The sequence below is a fragment of the Delphinapterus leucas genome, chromosome 6, assembly GCF_059928025.1.
Source record: "Delphinapterus leucas isolate spDelLeu-1000000601 "Yukka" chromosome 6, BTC_Dleu_Yukka2, whole genome shotgun sequence".
In the NCBI taxonomy this organism is placed as follows: domain Eukaryota; kingdom Metazoa; phylum Chordata; class Mammalia; order Artiodactyla; family Monodontidae; genus Delphinapterus; species Delphinapterus leucas.
In genome coordinates this window covers 27,612,129-27,630,080 of record NC_143134.1, presented here as the reverse complement: position 1 = coordinate 27,630,080, position 17,952 = coordinate 27,612,129, and the positions used below count along the sequence as shown (strand labels likewise).

The window sequence follows — 17,952 nt, the reverse complement described above, 5'->3', positions numbered from 1 at the left end:
GTAGGCTCCTTTGAGGTTGAAAAGTAATCAATACCAAAACTCAAATGTAGTTACACATTGTGTAGGAAGGTAACATTTTCCCCAAACAGTTTTTTTGTTAAAAGTGGTTAAACCATTTCATAATTATTATTCTTATTATGAGAGGGTCTGCCTGCAATAAACAGGCTTCCTGCTTGAGTGAAGCAGAGGAAGCAACAGCTTCAACAAAAAGTGATAAACTCCATAAGCTTCAGGTGACCTGCCAGTAATGTAAGAAGCTGCAGTAACAAAACAGTCTTCAGAGGAAGGTAACAAAACCTAGAGTATAAACCACAATGTATGGTGTACAATAAATGTACAAATGACTGGTGTACAATAAAAAAATTACCAGGCATGTAAAGAAACAGGGAAATATAACCCATGGTCAAGAGAAATAAACCCAGATGTTAGACTTAGAAGACCAGCACTTTAAGGAACTATAAGTATGGTAAACAATGCACAGAAGAAACTATAATGAAGATATGGGTGATTGCAGGAGAGATGGAAACTGTAAAAGAATCTACTGGAATAACTAAAACATAGAATCTCCAATAAAACATTCATGGTATGATATTAACAAAAGATTGGATAAAGCTAGGAAAAATTGGTAAACTTGACAGGTCAATGGAAAATTTCCAAACTGAAACAAAGAGAGACAAGAAGATTTACCAAAAATTAAACAGCCTTAGTAAGCTATAGGAAAGTACAGGAGGTCTAACTTATGTACAGTCAAATCCCAAGAGGAGGGGAGAGATGCACGGAGTTGGGAAAAAGGTTTGAAGAAATGATGGCCAAAATTTTCCCAAATTTCATTAAAATACAGTAACACACCAACCAAGGAAGATCAGTGAAAAGCAAGCAGAATAAATACAAAGGAAACCACACCTGCTGATGTCACAACCAACTTGCTAAAAACCTAGGATAAATAGAAAAGGGGGGAGATAAAAAATAATGGCTGACTCCTCATCAGAAACAAAGCAAAACAGAAGACAAGGGAATGACAGCTTCAAGGCACTAGCAGAGAAAATGAACTGTGAACCTGGATTCCATGCTCAGCAAAAACTTCTTTCAAATAAAAGGGTCTATTAAGCAAAAAGACATAACATGAATGCACCTAATATCAGAGCTTCAAAATATATAAACAAGAATTGACAGAACTAGAGGACAAAACAGAAAAATCCATAATTATAGCTGGAAATTTTAATACCTGACTCTCAGCAATTAACTGAACTAAACAAAAAAAATAAGCGAAGAAACAACAGAAATATTAACCACCCCCTTGACCCAATGGACATCTAGAACAATATACTCAACAAGACAGCATACACGTGTCAGTGTACATGGCACGTTCACCCAGACAGACCATATGCTCTCCATAAAATAACTCACAATATGTTAAAAAATTGAAACCATAAATTTCTGATCACACAAAATTAAATTAGAAATCAATAACAAAAATATATTTAGAAACTCTCGAACTATTTGGAAATTAAATAGCACACTTCTAAATAACCTTTGGGCTCAAAAAAGAAAATGCAAGAAAAATTAAATGGTATTTTAAATGGAATGAGAATATATAACATATGAGAAATGAAAACAGGATACCTCAAATCGTGGGATGAAGCTAAAAGAGTAATTAAGAGACACGTTTATAGCTTTAAATGCTTAAATTAGATGAGCTTTTACATCTTAAAAAGCTGGAAAAAGAGTGTCAAGTTAAACCTGCAGTGATTAGAAAAAAAATATTAATGATGAGAGCAGAAATCAATAAAATAGAAAACAAACAATAAAAAACTCAATAAAGCCAAAAGTTGATTCTTCAAAAAATTAACCAAGTTGGTAACGCCTAGAAAAAATGATTAATAAAAGAGAAAACACACATTACCAATATCAGGAAGGCACAAGGGGACTCACCAAAGACTCTAGAGATGTTAAAGATAATAAATGAACACAGATATATATATCCAATAACTTAGAAAAAATGACAAATGACAATATACCAAAATTAGTATAAATAGGAATAAAACCTCAGAATAGCCCTAAATCTCTTAGAGAACTTGGAGTTGTAGTCAAAAACCTTCCCATGATTAAAACTCCAGCCCCAAATAATAGAAACTGGTGAATTCTGTCTAATATTTAAGGAAGAAACATCAGCAATTTTACACAAACTCTTTTAGAAAATAAAGGAGTAAGAGATACTTTCTAGTTCATTTTATGAGGCAAACATAAACTTGATATAAAAAGCTGACAAGTCTGTTCCATGGACATTATAAGCCAATATGGCCCCTGATCAAAATGGCAACATGCTCCACTAAACAACAGCAAACTGGACCCAGCAAAATAAAAAGACAATATAGAAATGAGTAACGGACCAAACTGGGTCAACCCAGGAGTACAAAGTTACTTCAGCATTTAAAAACCAATCACTGAAAATACAGAGCTAAAGAGAGAAACCATGTAATAATCTCAGTTAATATTTTAAAAAAAAAGCAATTGACAAAACCAACACTCATTCATTATCAAAACTTTCAACAAAGAAAATAACTGTCAATCTAATAAAAAGGGCATCTATGAGAAACCTACAATGAATTTCTTACTTAATGTTGAAATAAGGAACATTTTCCCCTTAGATATAGAAACAAGACAAAGATATCTGCTCTTACCTCTTCTACCCAACATCGCCAAGGAAGTCCTAACCATTACAATAAGGAGATAGATAGATAGATAGGGGATGGTAGATAGATAAATGGCTTACAGATTAGAAAGGAAGAAATAAAACTGTCTTCGCTCATAGATATCATAATTTACATAGAAAATTCTAATGAATATATTAAAAAATTACAAAAATTAATATGGATTTAGTAAAGTCACAAGATAAGGACAACATAATCAATTATATTTTTATATTTGAGCACCAATTAGCAAATGAAATTTTTAAAAAATATCGTTTACAGGGCTTCCCTGGTGGCGCAGTGGTTGAGAATCTGCCTGCCAATGCAGGGGACATGGGTTCGAGCCCTGGTCTGGGAAGATCCCACATGCTGCGGAGCAGCTGGCCCCATGAGCCACAATTACTGAGCCTGCGTGTCTGGAGCCTGTGCTCCACAACAAGAGAGGCCGCGATAGTGAGAGGCCCACGCACCGCGATGAGGAGTGGCCCCCACTTGCCGCAACTAGAGAAAGCCCTCGCACAGAAACGAAGACCCAACACAGTCAAAAATAAATTAAAAAAAAAATAAAATTTAAAAAAAAATATCGTTTACAATAATATTAAAAATACACAGAGGAGTAGTCAAATTCATAGAAAGTAGAATGGTGGTTGTCAAGGGCTGGGGGCGGAAAGAATGGGGCGTTATTGTTTAATGGATACAGAGTTTCAGTTTGGGAAGATGAAAGTGTTCTGGAGAGGGATGTGGTGATGATTTCACAACAATGTGATTGTGCTTAATACCTCTGAATTATATACTTAAAATGGTTAAAATACTTAGAAATAAACCTAATATGTACAAGACTTCCACACTTAAAACTTTGAAACACTGCAGAGAGAAAGGAAAGAAAACCCAAATAAATAGAAATACATGCCATGTTCATAGATGGGAACACTCAATAGTTTAAAGAAGTCAATGTTCCCAAGGTGCAATATCACCCCATCAAAATCCTAGCAGGATTTCCCCGCAAATTACCTTTTACTACAAAAAGAAAAATAACTGTATAATGAGAAAACAGATCTTAACCAAGTGAGAAAAATTAACATCACCAATAAGGGGCAAACTGACATCATGTACCTCCAGATGTGATACCCTGAGAAGGAAATATCACTTACATTACTTCAGTCAAAAATGCATAACCAGATTCTAATCACGAGTGAACATCAGCCAAACTCAAATTGAGAGATATTCTACACAATAACCGTTCTGCACTTTTCAAAAATCTCAGTGTCATGAAAGGTCCAGGAACTGTTGCAGAGTAAAGGGGACTAAAGCAACATGGTGAGGAGCTGTACCCAGGGGCAGGGAGATCTAAAAAGCATTACTGGGACAATGAAAGAAATTGGAGTATGAATGGCAATTCAAAGACATACATCCTGAAGTTGAAGCTGTCGTTCTGTAAGGAAACACTGTTGGTCTTAGGGAATATACACTGAAGTGTTAAAGGGCAAAGGGGTGTAATGAATGCAACCTACTCTCATATGGTTCAGAAAACCTACTCTCATATGGTTCAGAAAATAATAGCTGCAAGCAGGCATAGAGGGAATGATAAGTCAAATATGGCAGAATGACAAAAAATTGGTAAACCTGGGTAAAGACATATGGGATTACTTATTACTATTCCTGTGACTTTTTTATAAGTCTGAAGTTATTTCAAAATCAAAAGTTAAAAACATCCCAGTAGGCACTGTGGTAGAAACTGACAAACAATCTAGAATTTAAATGGAAATGTAAAGGTACTAGAGTAGCCAAAACAATCATGAAAGAGAAGAATGATGGAAAGTTTACACCCCTTGATTTTAAGACTTACTGTAATGTTGCAGTTATTAAGACAATGTGGTATTGGAGTGTAAGGATAGATCAATAGAACATAACAGAATTCCAAAATATATCTTCACATGTAGTCAAGTGATTTTCAATAAAGGCGCTAATGCATTCAAGGGAGACAGAACAGTCTTTTCAAAAATGATGCTGGAACAACTGGATATTTGTATGGAAAAAGATGAACTTAAACGCATTAACTCACACCATACACAAAAATTGTTTTGAAGATGGGTCATAGACCTAAACATAAAAGCTAAAATTAAAATGCTTATAGAAGGAATCACAGGAGAATACCTTTATAGTACTGAGGTAGGCGAAAGCAAAGATTTCTTAGACATGATGCAGAAAAGAAAAAATGATAAATCAGATTTACCAAAATTAAAATTTCCTGATCAGCAAAAGACAGCATTAAGAAAATTAAAAAGGCAAACCACAAGCTGGCAGAAAACACCTTATAATATCTGACAAAGAAATTGTATACAGAAAATATAAAGAACTCCCATAACTCAGCAGGAAGACAAACAACACAGTAAAAATTGGACAAAAGGCCTAACAGATATTTCACAAAAGTGTGTCCTTAGAAGATGGCCCCATTTTTAGTGACTGAAGAAATGTAATTAAAACACCATGAATCATCACGATGCAAGACATTAGAATGGCTACAATTAAATGACTGAGAATATCAAATGTTGGTATGGATGTGGAGCAACTGGGACTCATACTTTGCTGGTGGCAGTATAAAATGGAAAGATCACTTTGGGGAAGAATTTGGCAATTTCTTATACAGTTTATATATACACATACCATCTGACTGAGCAATCTTACACCTATGATTTATTCTAGAAAAATGAAAACATGTTCCCCCAAATTAAATATTCATAGCAGTCTATTTATAATTGCTCCAAATTGGAAGTCCAAATGTCCATCAACAGATAATACATTGTAGTATCTTCATACAACAGAATAATTGTCATCAATAAAAAGGAATAAACCACATAAAGTATTTTTCAGATACTATATTTTGTAGAAGAAGCCAGAAATAAGAGTCTCCCAGGAAAATGTAAGCGGCACAAAGCAGGAGTTTTTAGTTTTTGTCTGTTTCATTCATTGTTGGACCCCCAATAACTTGAACAGGGCCTGGCACATAGCTGGCCCTCAGTATAAATTTGTTAAATAAATGAATAAATGAATGAATGATGTCCTTGAAAATCAGACATCATACTTTATTCCTCTCTACTTTTGAGATGAAATACTCCTGCATGCAATTATACTGATGTCATATTTGATGGGCAAAAATGTGAACGGAGCAAATTCATTCATAAAGCCAACACTAACATTCATGTCATAAAAACCCAAGTCAGCAAAACCTTTTAGAAACACTGGCTTTTGCAACGGCCATCTCTAAGGCTAGGATCACATGAGACGGCCAGAGGCAGAGAAACAGTGTCTCCAACACTAATAGTTCATTGGCAAGTAAACGTTTTTCTCTTCTGTCATGTTCAGGGGGCTGGTCCCTCTCACATCAACCTTGGAAGATTGGTGATTTCGGGTGAATTTGGAGGTTGGTGTATAAAAAGCTCTCATTCATGTATAATAGGGCATCATAGCTGATACATGAGTTCAACTGAAAACAAAAAGACTTAGTGGGAGCATTAAATGTGCCGCTACCATCAAGTGCTAGAATTATCATTACTGCTAAAGCACAAACATTTTCATTTGTGTCACTATATGATCTGAATTTAAAAGAATGTGTATGTAGTCTCTAATTACTTTAACCATGACCGTGTTTAGCCACTTATCGCCTGTATCATATAATCTTAAAATGAATTAAGTTTCTATCTTTTATTCAAGTTCTGCACTATGGGATTTAAGGGGAGTTACTTTTCCAGAAAAAAGAACCTATCACAACAAGAAGTCATGGAGAAAAAATTAGGTTGGCTTCTCTCCCCCTTCCAACTCAATTTCATTAGGTTGGTGGTTTAATGAATTTAACATCAAATGCTAAATGTTAGCCTTTTGTCTAAGTTAATTTACTTTTACCAACTTGTCAGTAAGGCAGCTTGGTTTCTCCTGAAGTCACTTTTAATTACTGGCTAGTCAGCTGGCAGTTTCAGGGTTTTTTTTAATAGTGCTATTTTCCTATAATTAGGATAAAGTTTGAACTAGGCTTATGACAATTTCCCAAAGAGCAATGGAAGGAGTTTGAGGTAGAAGATGGCTGAGTTCCATTTAGACATGCAAATTGTGAGATGCCTGTGAGTCATCTGCCTGGAGACGCCCACCATGGGGCTGAACTGGGGGGCCTGGAGATGGGGAGATAAGTCAGACTTGGAAGTGGAGATGCCGGGGTCATGAGCTTATGGGTGGAGAAGGGCTGAAACCTTGGAATTACCTGCAAGTCTTGAAGCAAGAAGGGCTCAGACATGGCCTCAAGGAAAGTGATTTCCCAGCAGCCAATAATTAACGTAACTTTTAACTGCCCAAAACACAACACATTTTCCTTTAAGCAGACGTTCGTTGAAGCACATTATGCGTGCGTTTACTTGTGAGCCATCAGGATAGCCTAGGACAACCAACACAGGGAACATGGAAGCCCTGATGCTCACGCTTCAGGGAGCACCCCGACGCCTTCACCCAACTCTGGTAACACCAGGCTACCCCACCAGTGTACGTATGTGTCTATCATCGTGAAAATAAACCACTTTTTAAAAGAGTAGCTAGAAATGATACCCATACATGAAATGTGAGACACACAGCCTCACATTAATCCCCTCGCATTACCAAAACTGCTACCTGAGTAAGCTATAATCACCCTGTCTTTGAACCTACGTCTGTGGAGAGACAGCCTGTCCTTGAAGCTTTTGTTCTCCATACACACACCCTCCTCACCCCGCCTTCAAATGGATGGAAGGAAAAACAATGTTTTAATGGTAATAAATCCCTTAACCTCTGAGGATTTCCACCCTCCCCCCCACCTCCTTCAATACACACAAACTGATACCCACCAACACTGCTGGTGACCCTGTGCGTGGATGTGTGAGGGCAGCGGCCAGAGGAAGAGAGCGAAGAGCCTGGAGGGGATGAGTCATCACAACCATCCCTGTTCACGGTTCAGAACCAACCTCGGCGTGTCCCCATGCTGACATGCTGTACACAGGGATCAACCAGTGCTGTATGATTATTCACTGTTTCAACTCTCCATTTGCAGGTACAGGATATACCACCAGACCAGCAATGAAAGAGCTTTAACTGCTGTGCATTTTCTCAGGAAAATTGGATAAGCTAGTGATATTCCAGAGACGAAAACAGAGAAATTGTGGGTAATTCTATTTTAAACCCACTGATATTCCTTCTTTTTGTCTTTGTTCTGGTCAACTTCCAGAGATATCATAAAGGAGTTGAAGGTGAGTCTGCTGAAACATAATTACAGTCAATGGGGAGAAAAAAACCATGGTCACAAAAAAGACAACCATCAATGGGCTGGTGCCTTAGGCTACGAAGTATCTGAACAAAGCAGGTCATCTGCCAACACAAAGTTAGTAGATCAATTCAGCATAATATTAAAAGAATATCTCACCCTGACAAAGTGTATTTCAGTCTAGAACTGTGAAGCTACCCAGTAATAGGAACTCTATTACATACCGTAATATTAATACGCTGAAAGGAGAAAAAATACACAATCACCTTTGTATCTGAAAAAGTAACTGTAAAAATCAAACTTCTATGCAATTCCAATAAAAATACAAACTGATAAAATTCATATGGAGGAATAAAAGATAACAGTCAAGATAATTTAGAAAAATGGTATAGTAATAAGGTAGCTGTATTAGCCAGCTCAGGCTGCCATAACAAATACCACAGACTGGGGGGCTTAAACAACAGACATTGACTTCTCACAGTTCTGGAGGTTAAGTTCAATATCAAAGTGCAACCCTATTTAGTTCCCAGCTTTCAGACGGCCACCTTCTCGCTGTGTCCCCACATGGCAGAAAGGAGAGACAGCAATCTCTGATGTATCTTCCTCTTCTTATAAGGACACCAGCCTTATCAGATCAGGGACCCACCCTTAAGACCTCATTTAACCTTAATTACCTACTTAAGGCTCTATCTTCAATACAGTCCCATGAAGGGGGGGTTAAAACTTCAATATCTGAATTTGGTGGGGGGCACAATTTAATCCATAGCAATAAGCGAAAATATTTCTCTACATATAGCAAGATATATTACAAAGATACAGTGTTAGAATATTGTGGTATTTATTCCAGGCACAAAAGTTACTAGAACAGAATAGAGAGCCTAGAAGCAGATCCGCATGTATAGAAATTTCACAGGTGACAGAAGTGACATTAAATTTAATGATTACGGATGGGGCTATTCATTAGATGACGCCAAGGCACTAGGCCACTGAGATAGGAAGATATTACAGTAGAACCCTAGCTGATACCAGCATAAAAATCAATTCTAGATGGAGTAGAAACTGTGTAAAAATTATATCTAGAATATATTTTTAAACTCCTGCAAAATAAACCTCTTGCAAATCAATATGAAAAAGACAAACATCCTAATGAAAAATGGACAAAATACAGTCGACTCTGGTTATCTGTGACAGTCATTTTCTATAAAGTTGCCACAAACACTGAATTAGCAAATACTGAGCCATTGTTCCTAAGGCAAATAAAGAGATTCTTTTCTGCAAGTCTGTGGTCATAACATTTTCATCAACCAATCAATACATAACCTTGTTTTATGTGTGTTTCTGTTTAAAGATGTGTTATTTAATGTGGTTGGTGATTCATTAATACTAAGCTTGGAGCCAACAGCACTGTAACCCATGCTTGAATGAAGCTTATCTAACGTATTTCCTCCACAAGGCACATCACAGCCTTCTGGTGCTTAGGAACATAAGACTGCACTTCAGCACTGTGCTTGGGGCCATTCTAAACAGCAAAATCACCAACGAAAAGCACAAAATATAAACAGACCCAGAAAAGGACACATGCACAGCAGGAGACGTGAAACAAGATGGCAGACCTCAGCTGGGAACGCATGCACTGGGCAACTCAAATTTTTCACTGTTCCGTGCATATCCATGAGTGACCATGGAAACATCCTGAGTATTGATTTGGGGGTTACAAAGAAATTTTACTGAGTAAGAAAATTTGCAAGTATTGAGTCTATAAATAAGAATGGACTGTACTTGAACTGGCAATCCAATGGTTATTAAACCAATACAAATATGTTCAACTTCACTGTTTACTGGTGAAATCTAATGTAAAATTACTATAACTTACAATTGACACCCAAGATATTGGCAAAATTTTGAGTTCTGATAATACCACGTGCTGGAAAACATGGGGAAATAAGAACTCATGCTTTGCTGGTGGGACTATGAAGTCCTTTATCACTTTGGAAGGCAATCTGACCATACATGGTAGAGGTGGGAAGTGAACACCTGCAATTCCACTCCCAGACTTCTATTGCTGGACTCTCGCCCACTGGAACAAGTAGACATGGAAAGATGTTTACATAAGATGGCCTGCATCAGTGAAAACAACTAACGTTCACTGAGTAAACACATGGACAATTAAAGTGAGACTGACTCACAGAATGGAGTATTGTATATTTGTTAAAATGAACTTAACCTACAGGTATTAACCTGGACTACCAGATTGGCAAACGCCCCTCCTCACCCACCCCTAAAAAAACTGCACTTATATGCTATTTACAAGAGACCTACATAAAACAGAACACAAAAAGGTTGAGGGCAAAAAGTGGGACAGGAATAGTAAAACAGCTTTCTAGCAAGTGCAAATAAAAAGAAAGTAGGTGGAGCAATATTATTGCTAGGCAAAATCGAATTCAAGGCAAAAAGCCTCAAAAGAGACTTAAAAACAAGACAGAACAAAAGCTATATAGTCTCAAACCTGGAGGTATTTAAGAATATAAACTCAAAATTAAAAAAAACAGAAAACTGATAGAAATTGGCAAATCCGAAATGAGTATAGACAGCTTTCATATATTTTCAGATATCTGTAACCAATGTGAACAAAAAATATAGACACTTTTAATAACACACTTAACATATGTGATTTAATACATGAATCGAAATATTGTGTACTGGCTTCCATCAGAGCACATTTATTTTTTGAAACAACAGGAAATATTCACAAAAATTTACCATATCAAATTGGCCACAAAGAAAATCTCAACCAACTACCAACTGTAAAATACATCCCAAATTCACTGATAATAATACAACAAAAATCAGAAAATAACAAAAAACAAAAGCTTATGTTGCCTGGAGGGGAAAAAGATGTAGCCAAAATGGTATTCAGAGGAAACTTTACTGTCTTAAATGCATCTGTATGAAAATTTAAAATGACTAATAAAAACTACTTTTTTAAGAAGTCAGAATGACATATAGATCACTTGAACCACTACATACACATCAGAATGGCTCAACTTAGAAAGACCAACCAGATCAAATGCTGGCAAACAATGCAGTGACCATAACTTTCCTACCTGCTGGTGGGAGTACAGAGTGGTACAATCACCTTAGGAAAAGGTCTGGTATTTCTTACAAAACTCAGCACACACATACCCTATAAGTCAGAACTTTGACCCTAGGTATTTACCTAGCAGAAATGAAAATACATGTCCACAAAAAACTTGTATGAGACTATCCATAGCAGCTTATTCATCAATGTCAAAAGATGCAACCTGCTCAGGTGTCCATCAAGGAAAAACTAACTGATGCAGTCACACAAGGGCACACTATTTGGCAATAAATAGCAGCAGCCTAGTGAAACATGCACAGCATGGATGACTCTCGAGAGAATCATGTCAAGTGAAGGAAACCAGGCTCAGGTGGCTACGTACTGTAGGATTTCATTTCTATGAAGTTCTAAAACACGTAAAGCTAGCTCATGGTAGAAAAAAATCAGAACAGTTGTTGCCTGGGGAAGAGGGGTAGTGACCAGGAAGTTGCATGATGGAACTTTCTAGAGTGATAGGAATGTTCTGTGCCTGGATAACGGTTTAGATTGCAGAGGTTTTTGCATTGTCTGGACCTTATTAATAGAATACTTAAGATCTGTGCATTTCACTGTATAAGTTTGTTTGTTTTTTTTTTGCAGTACGCGGGCCTCTCACTGTTGTGGCCTCTCCCGTTGCGTAGCACAGGCTCCGGACGCGCAGGCCCAGTGGCCATGGCTCACAGGCCCAGCCGCTCTGCGGCATGTGGGATCTTCCCGGACCGGGGCACGAACCCGTGTCCCCTGCATCAGCAGGTGGACTCTCAACCACTGCACCACCAGGGAAGCCCTGTATGTAAGTTTTAACTCAAAAAGAAGAAACAAGAATAGTAAGTAAGTACACAGATGTTGAACTCTTGTTAATGATTTCCATAATATTTCTAAATGATATCATAATCCATAATGATATCCAAAATATTTCAGGATAAGTGTACAAATATCTGCAAATTATTGTGAAATGAATAAAAGAAATAAGACAACTGATGAATGGAAACGGATGGAAAGATAGGCTAGCACAGTAAAATGTAAGCTAACACAACACTGTAAATCAATTATACTTCGATAAAATAAATTTTTAAAAAACATAGAAAAAAATTTTAATTTGTATGTAAAATTAAATATAAGTATATTTAATAAATTATAATTATACGTAAATTATTTATTTATATATTTTGCAATATATTATATATGTTTATATTATATAATATTTACTTAAATTATACATAAATAGACAACATAAGATATAAACGAAAATAAGAATTCAACTTTTGAATAACTTATACCTTTTCGAAAGCCTCACAGATGTGCCCTGGATACAATTTCTTCTTTTCTCACTCTATGCATGAATGATTATTAAGGAGAAATGCTTGGACACTATGGCTCAGCACAGAAAGTTCTCAAAATTCTGCCTTCTGCAAGTGGCACCTGATGTAAGCTAAGAGGGGCCCCTGCCCACCCACCTCACCCCAATGGCCAGGGTTTACGAGGCAGCAGGGGGACACAGAGAAGCAAACACTGCTTGGCTGACCAGCACAGCGTCTGCACCACTGCTCAGAACTTTCAGACGTGAAGCAAAGGCTTTCTGATATGCCTGAAGAGTAAATGAGGAATCCAACAGCCATGGCTAACCTCGAACACAGGCGCTGAAAAGAGTGATTCTCATGGATGTGTGAGGTCCGGAGGAGAAAAGACGCTACACCGGGAAACAAGAGGCCTGAGTTCACAGCCAGAACCTGCCTGCAGGTGGGTGAAGACCCCTGAGCCAGGCTCTGAGCCTCAGTCTCCTCAGCTCTGAAGTGGGTCTGAGACCTCGCCTATGGTGGAGGTTCCCCGAGGCTTTAAGAGCACACATTTTGTAGACTGCAGCTGGCAATGCAGTTAAGGTGGCACTGGGACTTCAGGGTAACTGCCTCTCTGTTTTAAATGTGTCCAGGACACCAGGGTCCTGGCAGCCCCGGCAACCTGGTCTGTACACTTACACTGCCTCCAGTTGCCCTGCAAGGTCACGATCTCTGATAGCAACTAACTATGCCTGCTTTTATGACTTTTCCCCTAACACTCAACACGGAAAATATAACAGTTTTCCATCCAAAAGCAAGCACATTGCCATCCTTGTGTGAAGTCCAGCCAACTTCTAGCAAATTCAGCAGAAACATGTGTTTGCCCGATTTAAAGCCGGGGTTCTTATATAACGGAAGCCCACAAAGAATGAGAAAATGGTTTGAGGAAAGCAAATACTTACTGAAAGTTATGATTTGGGCTGTGTGTTGGACCTAAAGGAAAAGAAAAAAGACAAGTTATTAATACTTCATGATTTGGTATAATTTTTTTTTCCAATCCAGCCCGTGGTAAAGGCAACCGCAGCCCAGGGTGCTTATTTGTGGTGAGCTGTCTTCGGCCTCCAGCTCTGCCCCTGCCCAATATTATATGCCAAGGATGGGGGAAACCACCAAGGATGGAAGGGGTGCTCTGTGTTGATGCAGAAATGTCAGGAGATATTTTGGGAGTTTTTGCTGTCTTTTCTCTCTTCTCATCTAAACTTGTTTCACAAGATCTGTCTTACTGGTGACAGAATGGCTGGGGCATTGCAGGGACCTCCACAGAACTGGGATGAAAGGGACATATTCCTGCCTGCCATTTAATTGCTTCATGCCACCTGTGACAAGCACAAGAGTACAAAATTGTCCTCACGCTCTGCTCCCTGCCCATCCTCTGGGCCGGGCTGGGTTTCTGTGGGTGGGTGGGTGGGTGCCTGTCTGGATTGCCTGGGCTTGAAGCGTGCGTGGCCAGCCTCCCCGTGGGGTGACCTCCTGACACATAGCCTGCCTGAGATTATGTTCTGCACTCCAGGTTTACAGACCTCTCCATTTGCGTCTATTTTCTTTTATTACTAGTAAATGGGTAACAGGTTAAGCCAGGATCTCGTGCACAATGGGAAAGACCTCGGGGAAGGGTTTTATTGATTTTCTCTCTGCTGACTTGTGTGTGTTCAGTTTCAAACCGCAAATTAATCTGCTGCTCGGTGGCTGGGGACATTCCTATCTGATAAGCAACACACCGGGGCCTGTCCCCACTCACCGAGCCGCACGAACAGGACGCCAGTGGCGGTGATGGTCTTCACGCCATTGGTGGCCACGCACTGGTAGTAGCCAGTGTCCGTCGTGTCCAGGTCCTGGATCCGCAGCCGAGAACCGTATTCCGTCTTGCGGATGATGACGCGCCGGGGCTCCTGCACAACCGGGGCGTCGTTCTTCAGCCACCGCACGCTGGGCGGCGGGTTTCCGGCCACCTTGCAGTGCAGAATCGCTGTCTGGCCTTGGACTATGGTGATATTGTTAACCGGCTCCAGGAAATTCAGAAAGTACCCTGCAAAGGAGAAGAGTCCGTGAGGGCTGGGAGAGAAGGCTGCCTGGGGTTCCTTCTTCTCTCACATAGGTATAGCCCATTCTCGTTATTTGGGGTAATTTTGTTCTAGAATGTTGCCTCAAACACTGAATGAGAGAATACGGACTCACTGCTCCTGGGGAAACACAGGGTTAGGTTCCTGTGAGCCTCTGGTCACAGCATTCTAATCAACCGATCAATAAAGAACCTTGTTTTACTGTGCTCTGTTTAAAGACACCTTATTTAGTAAGTATTGTTGATTCATTAACATTGATCTCACGACCAACAGACCAATAACTTGTGTCTGAAGGAAGCTTATCTAACACACATGCTTTCTCCATAAGGCACATCTTTTGCTTAGGACGCCAGACGGCACTTCAGCACCATTACTGGGGGCATTTTAAATGGCAAATTACCAACAAAAAGTACAAAAATGCAAAAAACATGGGACTAAATAGATCATGAAAAGGACATTTGTTTACAGTATGAGTTGGGACATTAGGCAGAGTGTCATTTTGTTCAGGCTCAGCTGGGAATGTGTGCATGTGTGCACTGGGCAATTCAAAATTTTCACTGCTCTGGGCATGTCTATGAATGACCATGAAAGTACTGTGAGAACTGATTTTGGGGTTAAAAATACATTTTAGGTAATAAGCAAACTTGCAAATATGGAATCTGCAAGTAATGAGAATCAACTTTACTTCTTTTTGAAAGCACTAAATCTAATCTCACTAAATTTATGATGCAAATTCATATTCAGAAAGTCCATCCTCCCTCTACCACACCATCAAGCACAAGCCACAATAAGGAAAGTAGAAAAAGAAAGCATGTGACAAAACAGAGATAGCCTCAAAAACAAGCTAATCATTGGTCTGAACACAACAAAAATAACACGGTTGAGTGTTGCTGCCCACTGCACCCAGGGCAGGAGCAGGAAGAAGCCGTCCAGGGCTCACACACAGGAAGGAAAACAGGGCCTAAAAGTACCTGAAATACAGAGCTAGTGGGGCTGGAAACACTGCCCAGGAACGTGGGGTTCCAGTTCAACCACAGACAAGAGCTTCTCAGCTGGTGACAAAGGCCACTGGGAACAAGAGGAAGTAAGGCAGACAGCGGTGGGGAGGGGGAGGGGTGTGTGTGTGTGTGTGTGTGTGTGTGTGTGTGTGTGTGTGTGTGTGTGGTGTAGGAAGTCAGGGGCTGGGGGATACCTTCTGTCAAGGTAAACATGCACACTAAAATTCCAACACTAAAAAAACCCACTAAGGCTAGACAGACAAGACAATCAATCATCAGGAGATGAACTTACCACAGACAAAACCAAGATAATAGAGCAATCAAAAAAGCCTATAAAGCATATTCAAGTTCTAAATCTTTTGGCTTGATTTCTGGTTGGTCCCTATTCTTTTTTTCTGCTTTAATGAAGTGAAACATTGAAAGATGGCACATATCTGTATTACTGATTTAATTGGATGAAAAATTATAGGATTTCTAGTGGACCCCGGGGATAAGTTTCACAGGATGAGTGATGGCTCAGGTGTTGGGTGATAGGAGATAACTGAGGAGGTGGGAGGTTGTGAATTTCAAGATGAAGGGACAGTTTTCCTTCACAGGGGAGAGTGGATAGATATCGGTCTAGAGAGGTGTCACTAAGTAGTACTGATTACTATTTATGAATATTATTAACAACATCATTAGGTTCTACCTTGACTCTCTGCTAGCCAACCCCTTTCTCAGTGCACTCAAGTTGAGGAAAAGAATTCTTACTGATGACACAAAGCTGGGAGGTAACTAAAATGTCGATGGCAAACACCTTGAAAAGAGGCTGAATCAAGCAGGGTGATATCTTGGATGTCAGGGCTGTTCATTAACAGCACAAGCTCACCTTGGAGAGACCTGCATTCCTGACGCTCCTGCACTAGACCCGGCATCTTTGAAAACAAAATGAGACCTGATTTGACATTCTGAAGCGGTTACTTGGTATAATCCGGGCTGCCCAGATTACAGCGAACACACTGTTTCACTATGTTCTGGCCAGAGCCCAGGCCCTTACAAGTTGCTTAAGATTCAAACGCTTCATTAAGGTCTCATAACACGAAAATGCACAGTAGGGCATATAAAATAGTCATCAAATTACAATTCAAAATAGCATATGACAGAATACATCACCATGATCTCTTCTTCCTGGCATAAGTTTCATTATAATTCTCATCTCTACCCTGATGACAGTTTTTCCAAAGGCCTTTGACAAACCATGGCTTCCTGGGAGACACAGGCAATGGCTTTGTGTAAAGGCAGAGTGTAAGGATCTGTGTCTCCAAGCTGACTAGCAAAAACCTAAAAGGAGCAGGCCCAGGGGTTCTGAGGGCTGAGACAGGGTGGTCACTGCTGGCTCTTGTCTCATCCATTTGGGGGGCTGGCTTGAGAGTAGTTCTGCTACCGCCTTCCTCCATTTGCATACATCAACTTGGGATGTCGCCATCGATCGGCTAAAAATCTTGAAAGATATAGAAGGATCTTCTTCAACATGGAAACAACATTTGTCTAGAAAGGGAAGAAAGGGAAGAAAGGGAGGGAAGCACAGGAGAAAGTTAAGGAGACAGCTCCTTTTGTACAACTTAGAAGGAAACCTGGGGAGAGTCCAGGACTGTCCAGTTACTCTAAACATAGACCCTTAGTGTCTACTTCTTTTCAAGAATATCTTTTTTACATCGAATGGGTATGGAAACGTGGAGTTCTTCTTCACTGTTCCCACCAACAGCTTCTCCTACACCCCTGACTGACAAATTGACAGCGGTTTAGACTTAAGTCTTTCCATGTCCCTCAGGAAGGCTCCTTTCTGAGAAATGCAGAATAGGGCAGGTGGGCTCGTGCCTGGTCTGCGCGCCATGTGGGCATAGACAGCCCTGATGTTAACCTTGTCCCACCGGGTAGGGCGCTGTGAAACCATCTATTAGGCTTAATCCAGAGATGGTGCTGGTATTTCCCTTTCCGATGCGTTATCAACACTAGCTAACAAGGACTAAAGAAATCCACAGGTGCTGGAATCAAGCACCTTACACAGTTGACTTAAATTTTAAAGCACTCTTGGCTATTTCTGTTTATGTGAAATGTACAGAATAGGTAAATCCAGAGACAGAAAATAGATTACTGGTTGCCAGAGGCTGGGGGAAGGGAAATAAGGGAGTGACTCTTAATGGGTAGAGGGTCTCACTTTGGGGTGATGAAAATGTCTGGAACTAGAGAGCAGTGATGGTTGCACAGCATTACAAGTGTAGTCCTGGGGTCAGGAAATGCCTGCTGAGGAGGGATGGGCAAGGTAAGACCAGGTGAACAAATCACGGACAAGCAGGTAGAGGGGAGGTGGAGGTGTCAGGCAAAGGGGAGGGGGACCACTCTCTTGAAAGCATCCTTCCCAGAGTGCTGGCAACCACCCTCAGTTTTGCTCAGATCCCGGGGTAAGCCTTCCACTGATTTCCTCCCCAATT

The 17,952-nt window shown here is 39.8% G+C and overlaps 1 protein-coding gene across 1 annotated transcript in view; it reads right to left on the bottom strand.

The window, feature by feature from the left end:
* The window catches only part of ROR2 (ROR family WNT receptor 2), a 49,074-nt gene that overhangs the window by 17,109 nt on the left and 14,013 nt on the right, over positions 1 to 17,952 (bottom strand). Inside the window, exons 2-3 of the mRNA XM_022560694.3 lie at positions 14,162 to 14,449; positions 13,326 to 13,356 (exon numbers count right to left, since the gene is read on the bottom strand). Coding sequence (XP_022416402.2) covers positions 13,326 to 13,356; positions 14,162 to 14,449 — 319 coding nt within the window. The remainder of the gene's footprint in view (positions 1 to 13,325; positions 13,357 to 14,161; positions 14,450 to 17,952) is intronic.